The sequence below is a fragment of the Podarcis erhardii genome, assembly GCF_964252035.2.
Source record: "Podarcis erhardii genome assembly, chromosome: 14".
Lineage (NCBI taxonomy): Eukaryota > Metazoa > Chordata > Lepidosauria > Squamata > Lacertidae > Podarcis > Podarcis erhardii.
Window position 1 is genome coordinate 10,076,329 of NC_138503.1, and position 13,035 is coordinate 10,089,363.

Below are 13,035 nucleotides of genomic sequence, written 5' to 3' on the forward strand. Positions count from 1 at the left end.
GCACTCACACACACACACACACCCGTAATCACGGAGGGATCTCCACTGGATTGAACCGGCCCAAGCGAGGTAAACCTTGCCAACCCCTGAGTTAATCCTTTGCTGTCAGCTCCCCTCTTCTACAGGCCAAGAATTACGGTATTTATCATAAGCAGAAAGCAGTGAGACAGTTTGCTTTGTTCTGAGCTCTGCAGTTTGTTTTTAGTTTTGTTTTAATTATTTTTTTTAAAAGTTACAGCTTGTTACATATGGGCAACAAGCATCTTTTACTTATCTTCTTTTTCACAGACTCAAAGAGCTATCTGGGACCCCCCCCCCAAGTCATGCAACGCATTTTGAGACATTGGGATTTGAGTTCTGATACAGATATAATTTGAGGCCTATTTTGTGAAGGGAGTACAGTGTGATTTACAATCTCTCTCCTTATTTTGATTCTTAAAGCTCGCTTTTAACTGCAATTGTGTGATGAGGAGAAATATAACGCTCCTTATGATTAGAACATGTTTGTGAAGATCTGTTGACGGATGTAATCCTGCATTTTGTATGCAATCCTGTTTACACTTACTAGGGATAAGGCCTATTTAACGTAATAGGACTTACTTATGAATAAACATGCATGGAGGCGCCCTGGAAAACCAGTAAATCAAGGCCACCAACTGTTACAAAAGGAAATCTTGGTAGAAGTATTTTATTAAGAGTTTAATAAATGCCAATACTAATAGCATTACAAGTTACATTCCAGACAGGCCAAATGAGAAACTAATTCATAAGCAAAAAAGTGAAATATGTAAGATACTCAGAATAGATCCACTGAAATTAATGGACCAAAGTTACTCAAGTCCAATAACTTTAATGGCTCTATTCAACGTACAACTAGTACGTGATGCAACCCATAAGCCTTTCGACTTGCTTCTTTTTGGAAAGATTCAAATTCCGACAGTATAATGAGAAGGATGGGAAGGATTGTGTCGATGAACACTTTTATTGTGTAAATAATGTTGTCTTGTCTTTTCATCTTTTGATTTTTTTTTTACTTCGTATCTTTGTTATTTTAATTTTTTTCCTTTTCCTCTTTTTTGTTCCTTTAGAAATTTTCTATTCTCTACATAATTTTCTTTTTCTTCATATGTAAAGAGATAGCATGTGTTTGTATGTAAATTTTTAATCAATAAAGAACAATATTTTTAAAAAATTCCTGGAAGATTTCGCTGATAGAAGTATTTGAAAAATCAACAGGTTACTTTTTTTTTATGAAGCCACATTGCAAATCACTGAATGTTACAATAAAGGCATGACTGATCAGATTTCCAAGGCAATCTTCAATTGTCTGCTTGCAGTGGACACACATATATGAAAGCCCACATCATACACTTCAAAGTCTCAAGCACAGCCCATCAGCAGGTCTCATGGTAGAAAACTATCCAGAGAGCTACATAATCAGTAGAAAATCAGGAACAGTGCAGGAAGAATGCTCAAGGAGCAATAAAAGGCTCTTTGGACCTGGAGAGGAAAAACATAAAAACAACATTTATACTGACTCATATGTGGAAAAAAAAATCCAACAGTGGATCAAATGCTGCCAAACTACAATTAACCTCAATGTGGTCTTCAGCAACATTATTGCCTGTTAGTGGCAGGGGAAAGTGGGATATGTAGAAGAGCACTTTGAACAGTGAGAAGTATTGGGAGAGCTAGCTAAGGGCTGAGCTGCAAATCCAGAAATCTCTTGGTTCATCAGGAACTCACTGGGTGGCCTTGACTCCCTCTCCCTTAGTCTCAAGCCCCCCTCCACCCCAATATAGGAGGCAGTACTGATTTCAGAAGGGTTGGGGAGCATGTGGTGTAGTGGCTAGAGTGCTGGACTAGGGTCTGGCAGTTCAGGGTTCAAATTCCCAAATAAGCCAAGAGACTTGCTGGGTGACTTTGGGCTAGGCATTGGGCCTTCTGGTGGTTCCTTCACTGCAAAAAGTGAGGTTACAGGGGACCATGCAGAGGGCCTTCTCGGTAGTGGTGCCCGCTCTGTGGAACGCCCTCCCATCAGATGTCAAGGAAATAAGCAGCTATCTGAGTTTTAGAAGACATCTGAAGGCACCTGTTTAGGGACGTTTTTAATGTTGTATGTTTTATCGTGTTTTTAATATTGTGTTAGGAGATGCCCAGAGAGGCTGGGGAAACCCAGCCAGGTGGGTGGGGTATAAACAATAAATTATCATCATCATCATCCCAGCAGGATAAAATGGGATCAGAGGCAGAGAAGCATGCATGTTACCTTGCATTCCTTGGGTGGGGGGGGGGAGAGGTGGGATATACATGAAATAATAAAATAAAAATGGTACTGGACTTTAGGGGAGAAATTCATCCTTGCATGTATTTGTTTTCCTGTTCTCTTCGTATCATGCCTTTTTGTAGGTCTAGGCTGCTTTGCTGTTCTGTTGCAAACTATAAGGAGTGGCCTTTTTACACAGCGGGAAATGCTAGGTTTCATATACCCCCCCCCCCAAGGGAATGACACAGTGGTTGTAGATGGGGCCATAGGAAGTTCAGCACACATTCAATATAACCCTTGTGGTCGGTACATTTTATGGTTTGCATTCATTTTTAAAAACCAGTCTGTTCCTTATTGCTAAGAGTTATCTGTGTGCAGCTGTACAGTGGTGCCCCGCAAGACGAATGCCTCACTAAACGAAAAACCCGCAAGACGAAAGGGTTTTCCGATTTTTTAGCGGCTTCGCAAGACGAATTTCCCTATGGGCTTGCTTCGCAAGACGAAAGCCCATAGGGAAATCTCCGGGACAGCGGGGAACCCTCCTCCCACCGCAAGCCCCGGGAACAGAGGAGAAGCTGCGTGTCTTCCCCTCTGTTCCCGGACCTGTCCTGAAGGCTTGCGGCGGGAGGAGGGCTTTCCTCCCCACAGCCAACATTCAGAATGCTGTTCTGAATGTTGGCGGTGGGGAGGAAAAACCCTCCTCCCACCGCAAGCCCCGGGAAGAGAGGAGAAGCTGCGCGCCTTCCCCTCTGTTCCCGGACCTGTCCTGAAGGCTTGCGGTGGGAAGAAAAGCCCTTCTCCCGCCTCCAGCCTTCAGAAGAGTTCCCCGCAGGGCTCCCCAAGCTGTGAATGTCTGCCCCACGCGAGGGGCGCTCTTAAGCAGAGTGCCCCTCGTGCGGGGCAGCAGGCTGCTATCCGCAGCTTGGAGAGCCCTGTGGGGAAGTCCGGCAGGGCTCCCCAAGCTGCAGATGTCTGCCCCGCGTGAGGGGCGCTCTGCTTCAGAGCGTCCCTCGCACCGGGCAGCAGGCTGCTATTCGCAGCCTAGGCAGCCCTGCAGGAACTCTTCTGAAGGCTGGCGGCGGGAGAAGGGCTTTTCTTCCCACCGCCAGCCTTCAGAAGGCTGTTCTGAAGCCTGGCAGTGGGGAGAAAAGTCCTCCCCCCCCCCACCAGCCTTCAGAAGAGGTCCGGGGACAGACTGTCCCCGGACCTGGTCTGAAGGCGGTCTCCCTAGGAATGCATTAATTGATTTTCAATGCATTCCTATGGGAAACCGTGCTTCGCAAGACGAAAAACTCGCAAGACGAAAAAACTTGCAGAACGAATTAATTTCGTCTTGCGAGGCACCACTGTATATATAATTAAAATACAGCGGTACCTCTGGTTGCGAACGGGATCTGTTCCAGAGTCCCGTTCGCAACATGAGCAATACGCAACCAGTGTCTGCGCATGCACGTGACGTCATTTTACGTGTCTGTGCATGCGCGAGCAGCGAAACCCAGAAGTAACCCTTTCCGGTACTTCTGGGTTGCAGCAGGACACAACCTGAAAAAAATGTATCATGAAGCAAACGCAACACGAGGTATGACTGTAGTGTAATGTTGGCACACCATAACAGTAAATTATAATTTGTATGATGACGCTATAACCCACCAATGCTGATTTTTTAAAAATAGTTTGCTGCTGCCACACTCCCCAAAAAACCCACCAAAAGTTTCTGGTCATTATCAATACAGTTGCCAGTGAACAAAAAGTTATTTTTAAAGAAATCATTTAAAATCAACACTGAAAGGAGTTGGTTGGTACTGGCATCCATGTTGTGGCATGGCTGACCCAACTCACTGGGAGAAGTGAGGTTACAGGGAACCAGGCAGAGGGCCTTCTCAGTAGTGGTGCCCGCCCTGTGGAATGCCCTCCCAATCAGATGTCCAGGAATATACAGCTATCTGACTTTTAGAAGACATCTGAAGGCAACCCTGTATCGAGAAATTTTTAACGTCTAATGTTTTACCATTTTTTAATGTGCTGTAAGCCACCCAGAGTGACTGGGGAAACTCAGCTAGATGGGCGGGATAGAAATAATAAACTTATTATTAATTTTTTATTAGTAGTAGTAGTAGTAGTAGTAGTATACATGGGCAGGCTGAAAATTATGTGCTGTGGGAAGTACAACAAAATGGTTGCCTGCCATACTCCTCCTTCCTCCTATTGCATAAACAGGAAATGTGGTTGGGGAGGAGGGAGAGAGGGCAGCAGCAGAGGCAGTTGTATCGTGCCTCTCCCCGAGAAAGGACCAAGTCTGAGCTGGAGAGCATGAGATGCAAGGGAAAACTAGCTGCGTACAACCAGTGGTGGGTCAGGATGGGGAGGACAGTAAAGAGGAGTACATATGGTTGGGGGGAATAGAGTCATAGCCATCCTGCTTTGCATGCAGAATTCCCCAGGTTCAACCCCCGACATTTCCTGGCAGGGCTGGAGAAGACCCCTAGAGAACTGGTGCCAGTCAGTGTAAACGATGCTGAGGTAGATGGACCAATGGGATGACTCACTAAAAGGGTGCTTTCAGTTTTGCCCCAAGGGGGTATAATATGTTCAATAGGATATTCATCACAGTGGCTGCTCCCCCTGACCTGAATGCTGATTAAAAGACTTGAGGGTTCGCCCAGCACCTCAGAAGTTAAGAGAGAGGTCTGGGGCTCTGAGGGCTTCCCACATTGTCATTTACTCTGCCCAACAGATTTCAGATTCTCACAGCATTCTAAGGTGTTATGGCACTTCACCTTTCTTTCCTTATGATTGTAGCCAGGGGAAAAAATACTTTAGCAAAAAGCAATTCATTAAAACAACAACAAACAACAACCACAAAAGGTGGCACCCACAGCAAGAGTTCTAACAAATGTGTGCTGAGCTGTGATAGGTTCAGTTTCCTGATATACGTCCAAGACTGACTCTTGAATAAAAGTCAGAAGAGTGGCCCAAAGGGCATCTGCACTGGTGAATATTGTGTTACTCTTCTGTTCCTCCTGAAAAAAGTTGGGCTTTAGGCCCTTTGAGGAAAAAGAGCCATGGGGAAAATACAGAACAGCTATGACTGACTGGGTGCTGGTGGTGTGTGGATGCCTTGTATGAAGGGAAGAAACAAAGCACAGCAATTCCACACTAAGACTCCAATCTGAACTCTTTACTTGAGAGTAAGTCCCACTGAATTCAACAGGAGTTATTTCTGAGTATACATGGTTAGGATTACACTATAAATGCCTAACATGCAAGCACTGAAGAAGCCTTGTGCCCACCCCCAGCTAAAGTTAAGCTTTTGAACCCCCAGCATTTTGAAATAATTATTATATATTAAAATGTGTTGTATTCAGCTTTTTATTTAACTCACCGAGTAGCTACACTGAAATAGCTACGGCTAACTTTGCTCCATGAATTTGAATGGCTCCACTCTTAAGTAAAAGCTAGCTGAATAGAACTATTTTATTAATTTATGAATCACCTTTCATGGGAGTTTCAAGGTGACTAATGGAACAGCTAAAAACAGATTCAAAAGCAATACAATACCCCCTCACACACTACAAAGACATATTTTTAAAGAATGTGAGGAAAGGGGGCAACAATAGTCTTTGATCTCTCCACAAATCCCATCATCGCTCGAAGGCAGAGTTCTGGAAAAAACTGGTATTGCAAATTTGTGGAGAATCTGGCATTACATGGCACCGACTGGCTAGTACCTCAGATGTCACAAACCTACCTACCCTCAATCTCTAGAGCAGTTTGGCCATCTGAAAAAGCTTCCATATTTCCTCAATTCAGACCAACCAACCCCCTCCGACAAATAAATGTCTGGATGGCAATTCAATTTTTAAAAATTAAAATTAAAAAAGGTAAAAAGCCCACTGGAATAGTGAAGTAGGGCAGATGGTGGGCCAAACCAAAGACCGATTCGCTGTCAGGTACATCCATCACAGTAATTGCAGCTGGGAGTAAAAGATATGGCTCAAGAATTAGGTGCAAGTTCCTTTTCATATTATATCTGTTTTCACCCACAGTTTATAACTAGTCCAACACAAAATTGATTGATTTGTCCCTTATGAGAGAAAGGAAAGGTATTTCTTTAAAAAAATAAAAAATCACATTATCATTCATTCACTTTTGTAAAAAGTGATGATTAAATTAAATAATCATCATCTATATCTTACCTTTCCTGCTGAGGGGTCATTTGGTTATTACTCTTGCTCTGTAGAAGAAGAAAACAAGGTAAGTGTCTCTCGGACATAAATTGGTCCAATATTTTATGACAGCGTTAATCTGAAGCGCCTACAAATTTCTTGCAACTTGCTGTAAGATTATGGTCAATGAATGTCTACTGCTCTTGCAAAGGATGACTAGTTGTTCATGACAACTTGTAGCAACGTACAGATGCAAATCTTAGCCTCTGAATGTCATCTGAAGATAGGTGTTTTCTGAAGGGACTACAGATGGTACAGCTGTTCATGTTTCAAGACTTGGCAAGAAAAAGAAAGGGAAGAGAAAGAAGACCACAGTGGCAGATACTCACCCCATTTGACAACTTTTGGTCCAGCAAGGGTGCTGTGTTCCACTCTGCAGGCGACATCTTCCCCATCTGGAGTGACCTCGGCATAGACAAGGCGATTGAAGGCCCAGGTTTTATCAAAAGAAAGGTCAGACTGCTTCACATCTTCAAGTGGCTTCCCGCCCTTCTCAATTGTGATGTTGATTTTGGGAGGGTGGAAGTTGTCCACATAGCAATTCACAATGTTTTTTTTGCCCTTCTCCACAGGATAGCGGGAATAAACTTGTACGTTGGGAGTTCCTGTAGGAATGGGTGAAAGAGGTAAAAAGGCAAGGTTTAGGGATACAGGTTATCATCTGCCATGCTTTATTAGCTGTGCACTCAAGGGCTATATCCGACCTAGGAGATAAATTTCCTACCTGGACATTGCTTCCATACAAGAAGCTGCATGTATACAGTGGTACCTCGGTTTACAGACGCTTCAGGTTACAGACTCCGCTAACCCAGAAATAGTACCTCGGGTTAAGAACTTTGCTTCAGGATGAGAACAGAAATCGTGCTCCGGTGGCGCAGCAGCAGCGGAAGGCCCCATTAGCTAAAGTGGTACTTCAGGTTAAGAACAGTTTCAGGTTAAGAACGGACCTCCAGAACAAATTAAGTTCTTAACCCGAGGTACCACTGTATTTTAAATATTACCTGAAAATGAGCGAGGTCCCAACCAAAGAAGACTGGCAACTTAAGTTGACAGAATATACAACTACAGTGGTACCTCGGGTTACATACGCTTCAGGTTACATACGCTTCAGGTTACAGACTCCGCTAACCCAGAAATAGTGCTTCAGGTTAAGAACTTTGCTTCAGGATGAGAACAGAAATCGTGCTCCGGCGGCGTGGTGGGAGTGGTGCTTCAGGTTAAGAACAGTTTCAGGTTAAGAAGGGACCTCCAGAACGAATTAAGTACTTAACCCGAGGTACCACTGTACTGTCAAGAGACTGAAATAGCCCATGTGCCCATTTTGCTACATACACATAGATCAGAAGCCCACTAGTCTAAGGTGATACCTGGTTTTCAACATCTAAACATCATGGTTTAATGATATATCACTATGTTTGAAAGAAGGGTGGAGAAGTAGAGTCATTGGCTGGCTTAACGGATTTCCCCACATAGTGATTTTTTTGCTGGTGCCTGCTCCTGTGATTTGCTGCCCCCTGCATGTATTTGACTTTCTGTGGATACATACAAGTGTCTTTCTAGCCTTACCTGTCCTGGAGGTGCCATGCATTGAATGTAGAATGTTCAGCATGCAAAGCAGAACTGCCCTGCCGCCCTTCTCCAAACCTGTAAAATCTGTGGTCCTCTAGATTTTGTTGGACTACAACTCCAATCAAGCTGGATCACTAGCCATTGCTAGCTGGGGCTGATGGGAACTGGAGTCCTACAACACATGGAGGGCCACAAGTTGCCTATTCCTGCTCTATGCCATTCATCTTCCCCTACTGGGTTGCAGCCTAAACTAAAAGTGGTTCACAACTGGTAGTATACTCTACCAGTATACTAATATACAATAAAAAGAGGGGGTCCCCAAATGCATGTTTTGGGGCTAAACTAAAGATGTCCTAAAGGTAGATTCCGGGCCTGAAAAACCAGAAGATTACTGCGTAAGTACTAGAAGGGAAATAAAAAGTGAAAGCAACATTTGATCTGCACTCATAAAAGACCAAGATGCCATTTCACTTGCTTTTCTAGCTGCATGTGATAGTAATGAAAACAGAACTGGTCAAAGGCCAATGACTAGTCAGAAAGTCCCTGGAAATGAGCCAGCAAGGGGCAATGGATAAATTATATGTTAATACGCCACCTTGAGTTCCACCACAGAAGAAGTAGCAGATATAAATGTAAGTCTCCACTGTTTAGGTATCTGAAATTAAAGGAACAATCTGGTGTGTGTTTAACTCCTTCCCTGCTGGCCACCTCCGTGCCACTGCCTTTCACTCCCCGCCCTTCCCAGTGTTCCAGATGAATGTTTTACACATCTGGAAACTTAAAAAGCAAAGCAGCTTGGGGCAAGGATTAAGACACACCCCGCCCTCAACCCTAGGCCACAAAGTGCAATGGATCACCCACCCTTCATTTTCAGACAACGGCTTCAACTGCTGAGTGGAAGGACAATTTCAGGGACAAGATTTCTAATTGTCCGTCTACTCTGAGGCAAAAGTGGACCAGGAAGTAGTATCCAGGAACTTGGTCCATTAGTGCAGGGATTTCCATTTGCACAACTTCCCCTCCATTCCCACACTATGGCACACCCTTCCCAAATCCACTGCAGAGGGTTGAAGTAACCCACATAACAGATTTAGTTCAGATCCACAAGCATAAGCGCTTAGGCACACTTCCATTTGTCCCATGCCTATAAAGCACAGATCTGAGCAGTTTTTCCTTTGCCTCGCTGCCTTCCCACTTCCAATCTTTAGTGCTAAATCCAAACAAACCGTGATCTGCAGAAAACTCGACTGCCGTTTGTTCCAATTTGATACTAAAGGTCAGGTTTCCCCGGGGGAAAGCAGTGGTGCAAAATGAGGTGCGGATATACCCTTAATCTTTGTTCTACCAGAACAAGTTACTTAGTGCTGTTAGATACAACCCACCATTATTTTGACATAAAAGCAGCTGCGAGTGTGCTCAATTTTCATCAAAGCAGCAGTGACTAAGGGGGTGTTTTCTGGTCCAAGTGTCCTCTCCTCAAACTACTATTAGCTGTGGCAGAGGCTTCAAAGGGGTGCTGCGATGGGAAAACAATGTCAGGCCAGAGCCTCAATCTAAAGCACTCCTGCACTGGCTGCTTTTAAGTAAAAATGAAAGCACTGGGAGTTCTTGTGGCAGACTTCCTGAGACTTGTGTAGCTTGGCCCTGTGAGTCTCTTTTTAAGTTTTCCACTATTGCCCTGGCAGCATTTCCAGCTTTCAACACAAGCTTATCAAGGGTTTTTTTATGACAGTACTCACTGGTGCAGAGTACGGCCAACTCTCTCTCTCTCTTTTTCTTCGCCCACAGCCGCCATTTTGTGATGGCACCCATGACACTTTTATCAACATAAAAGTACTGGGACTTCATTTTTGATCCCTAAAAGTTCTAAAGCTGACCCTTTGCGCATACATGCGCTGGAAACCCAAAACGGGAAGGAGATTTTCAGGAAAGCAGTAGGGGGAATTGAAATGGCCCCCAAAACAAGGGTTAACACATGTGGGCTTCCTTCTCCTGAGGAATATCGCTGGGGGAAGAGAGCATCATGTAGGTGCTGTCACTATGTGGGGGCGAGATTGGGCACAGAGGGCAGCAGCTTTTGGGGGAGGCGGGTGTTAGCTAGCTCAAATACTCCCCCTTCTTTCCCCTAGGGAGATGGTGAATATGAGCTCTCACTTTCCCACAAAATGGTCATGGGGTATGTGTGTGCATGAATTTACCTGTAAACTGCCTAAATTCACATTTTAGAAATTCTATTCTCTTGAGTTTAACAGCTGTAAAATCCTCTAGTCTGCAGTAAAGGGAGGAGGAGGAAGGGAAGGGAAGGAAGCACTTCAAACATAGCTTACAAAGACGGCACCACATAACAAAAAGTGTTCCTTCTATCAGGATGTTACTGTCTCATTGGAATCAGAAGGTACCTTGAGCTCCAAAAAATCCCACTGAACAGACATACTTCCACCCTTCCTCTTCTCAAGTCAACTCCCATTTTGCACTCTAGAGCTAAGGCAGCATTTGTTGGGGAGCCCTGCACTTGTGGTTTGGGCCGGAAGTGTAACAAAGGAACCAACGATGTTTTAAGAAGTTAGAAGCACAAAGGAAGACGAAAAAAGCTTATCAGGTGCAGGGAAGCCATCATGAGCCTTTGTTGTTTTCTACTGACTCACTCAGGTCAGCTGCTTCCTTCTGCCCCATCAGCTTTGGCAAAACACGGATTAGCCCCCCCCCCCAAAACCCCCACAAAATATCACTCTTAACTCTTTTAATCACCCCAATTACCCAACAGGATGAACTAAAACAACACAACCTATACGTGTTTACTCAGAAGTAAAACAACATAGATCAGTTGGTTAGGGAAAAAGCATACTTAGGTATACAGGCATATATGAAGGTTGTAGGTTCGATCCCTTAAGGGACAACTGAATATGCCTGCATTGCAGGGGGTCGGTCTAGATGATCCTCAGGGTCTCTTATAACTCTATGAAAAGCCCAGTTGTGTTCGAAAGCGCTTGCTTAATCTGATATTTAGGATTACAAACACTAAGGAACACTGTAGCACCTTTAAAAGCTCAGGCGGAAATCCTATACAGGAGTAGGACCACAGTGGGACTTAGGGGGGAAAGCGTAATTAGGTTTGTTCGCCAAGGTCGCCATCCTTATTTCAGAGTAAACACACTTAGAACTGCGGTTTAACAAATTCAGAATAGCACAAGGTTTCTTAGTCGAAAGCCTGCTCGACATATTTCCACGTCTGCCCCTATGGATCTTTTAATTCTTTAGCAGTGCAATGCTACATACGCGCCCACCGCGTATATAATTCAAACCCACCGAGTTTCACGGTGCTAAATTTTGGGCCAGTGGGCACAGGGCGAGGTAACCCGTGTCAAGCTACTCGTGAGAACGCGCGCCTCTTAACCCGTCCACCCCTGGAAGACAGCCGAAGCGGGTTGGGCGGGCTGCAACACAGCCTTACTTACTTGGAGTGGCCTCTAGGATGCCGACCAGGAGCACGAGCGCCAAGCACGACAGCAGGAGAGCCTTCGCCATGGCAAAAAGGGACTCGCAGCGTCCGCTTCGGAGTCTGGAAACTCGGCGACTGAGGCGGCAGAGTTCGGCCGAGGAAACTTCACGCCCAGAAATCGCTCCTCGCTGGCCAATCACAATAACGCACAGGTCACGCATCACTAGTAGCCGGGGAGATGTCTCAGCGCAAGCCGGCTGAAAGGCCGCGGGGACTTTCCAGCACATGCGCACTCCCGCCGATCGCTGATTTTTTTATTTTTTATTTTTTGTATACTGTATTTTACTTTCAGTTTCCGTTGCTTGAAAGGCAGGCCAATTCCGAGAAATGGGAGAAGCGCCGCTGCGGCAACAAGATAACAATTGAACCAGGGCCAGAGTGCAAGATGTTATTATTATTATTATTATTATTATTATTATTAATGTTCCACAGGTTCTGATAAAGCCTGATACCTGTTCAGAACCTGTGGCAAATTAATAATAATAATAATAATAATAATAATAATAATAATAATAATTGGTAGCACAGAGGTGCTGTGATGGGGCTCCCTTTGAGGAAAGGTTGCAACGTTTGAGACTTTTTAGTTTAGAGAAAAAGTAACTACAGTAGTACCTCAGGTTACATACACTTCAGGTTACAGGCTCTGCTAACCCAGAAATATTACCTCGGGTTAAGAACCTTGCTTCAGGATGAGAACAGAAATCGTGCTCCGGCAGTGCGGCAGCAGCGGGAAGCCCCATTAGCTAGGGTGGTATCTGAGGTTAAAAACAGTTTCAGGTTAAGTACGGACCTCCGGAACAAATTAAGTACTTAACCCGAGGTACCACTGTAAAGGGTGACATGATTTGTTGTTATTGTTTAGTTGTGTCCAACTCTTCGTCTTCCACTGCCTCCCACAGTTTGGTCAAATTCATAGCTTCGAAAACACCATCCAACCATCTCGTCCTCTGTCGTCCCCTTCTCCTTGTGCCCTCCATCTTTCCCAACATCAGGGTCTTTTCCAGGGAGTCTTCTCTTCTCATGAGGTGGCCAAAGGATTGGAGCCTCAGCTTCAGGATCTGTCCTTCCAGTGAGCACTCAGGGCTGATTTCCTTCAGAATGGATACGTTTGATCTTGCAGTCCATGGGACTCTCAAGAGTCTCCTCCAGCACCATAATTCAAAAGCCTCAATTCTTCGGCGATCAGCCTTCTTTATGGTCCAGCTCTCACTTCCATACATCACTACTGGGAAAACCATAGCTTTAACTATACCGGGGTAGGCAACCTAAGGGCTGTGGACCTTCTCAATCTGGTCCATGGACGGTCCAGGAATCAGCATGTTTTTTACATGAGTAGAATGTGTGCTTTTATTTAAAATGCATCTCTGGGTTATTTGTGGGGCATAGGAATTTGTTCCTTCCCCCCCCCCAAAAAAATATAGCCTGGCCCCCCACAAGGTCTGAGGAATGGTGGACTAGCCCACGGCTGAAAAAGG

At 44.7% G+C, this 13,035-nt stretch overlaps 1 protein-coding gene and 1 long non-coding RNA gene across 2 annotated transcripts; one reads left to right on the forward strand and one right to left on the reverse strand.

The window, feature by feature from the left end:
- Nucleotides 1-659: 659 nt before the first annotated feature.
- On the reverse strand, nt 660-11,736 carry B2M (beta-2-microglobulin). The gene is made up of 4 exons (XM_081839375.1): nt 11,517-11,736; nt 6,822-7,097; nt 6,463-6,500; nt 660-1,500 (listed from the first exon to the last, which is right to left on the reverse strand). Exons 1-3 carry the CDS (start codon nt 11,719-11,721, stop codon nt 6,490-6,492), a joined length of 492 nt encoding a protein of 163 aa, XP_081695501.1. The 5' UTR covers nt 11,722-11,736; the 3' UTR covers nt 660-1,500; nt 6,463-6,489.
- On the forward strand, nt 2,235-5,777 carry LOC309329027. The gene is made up of 2 exons (XR_014151030.1): nt 2,235-2,638; nt 3,607-5,777. It is a non-coding gene; the product is annotated as an uncharacterized lncRNA (long non-coding RNA).
- Nucleotides 11,737-13,035: the final 1,299 nt, after the last annotated feature.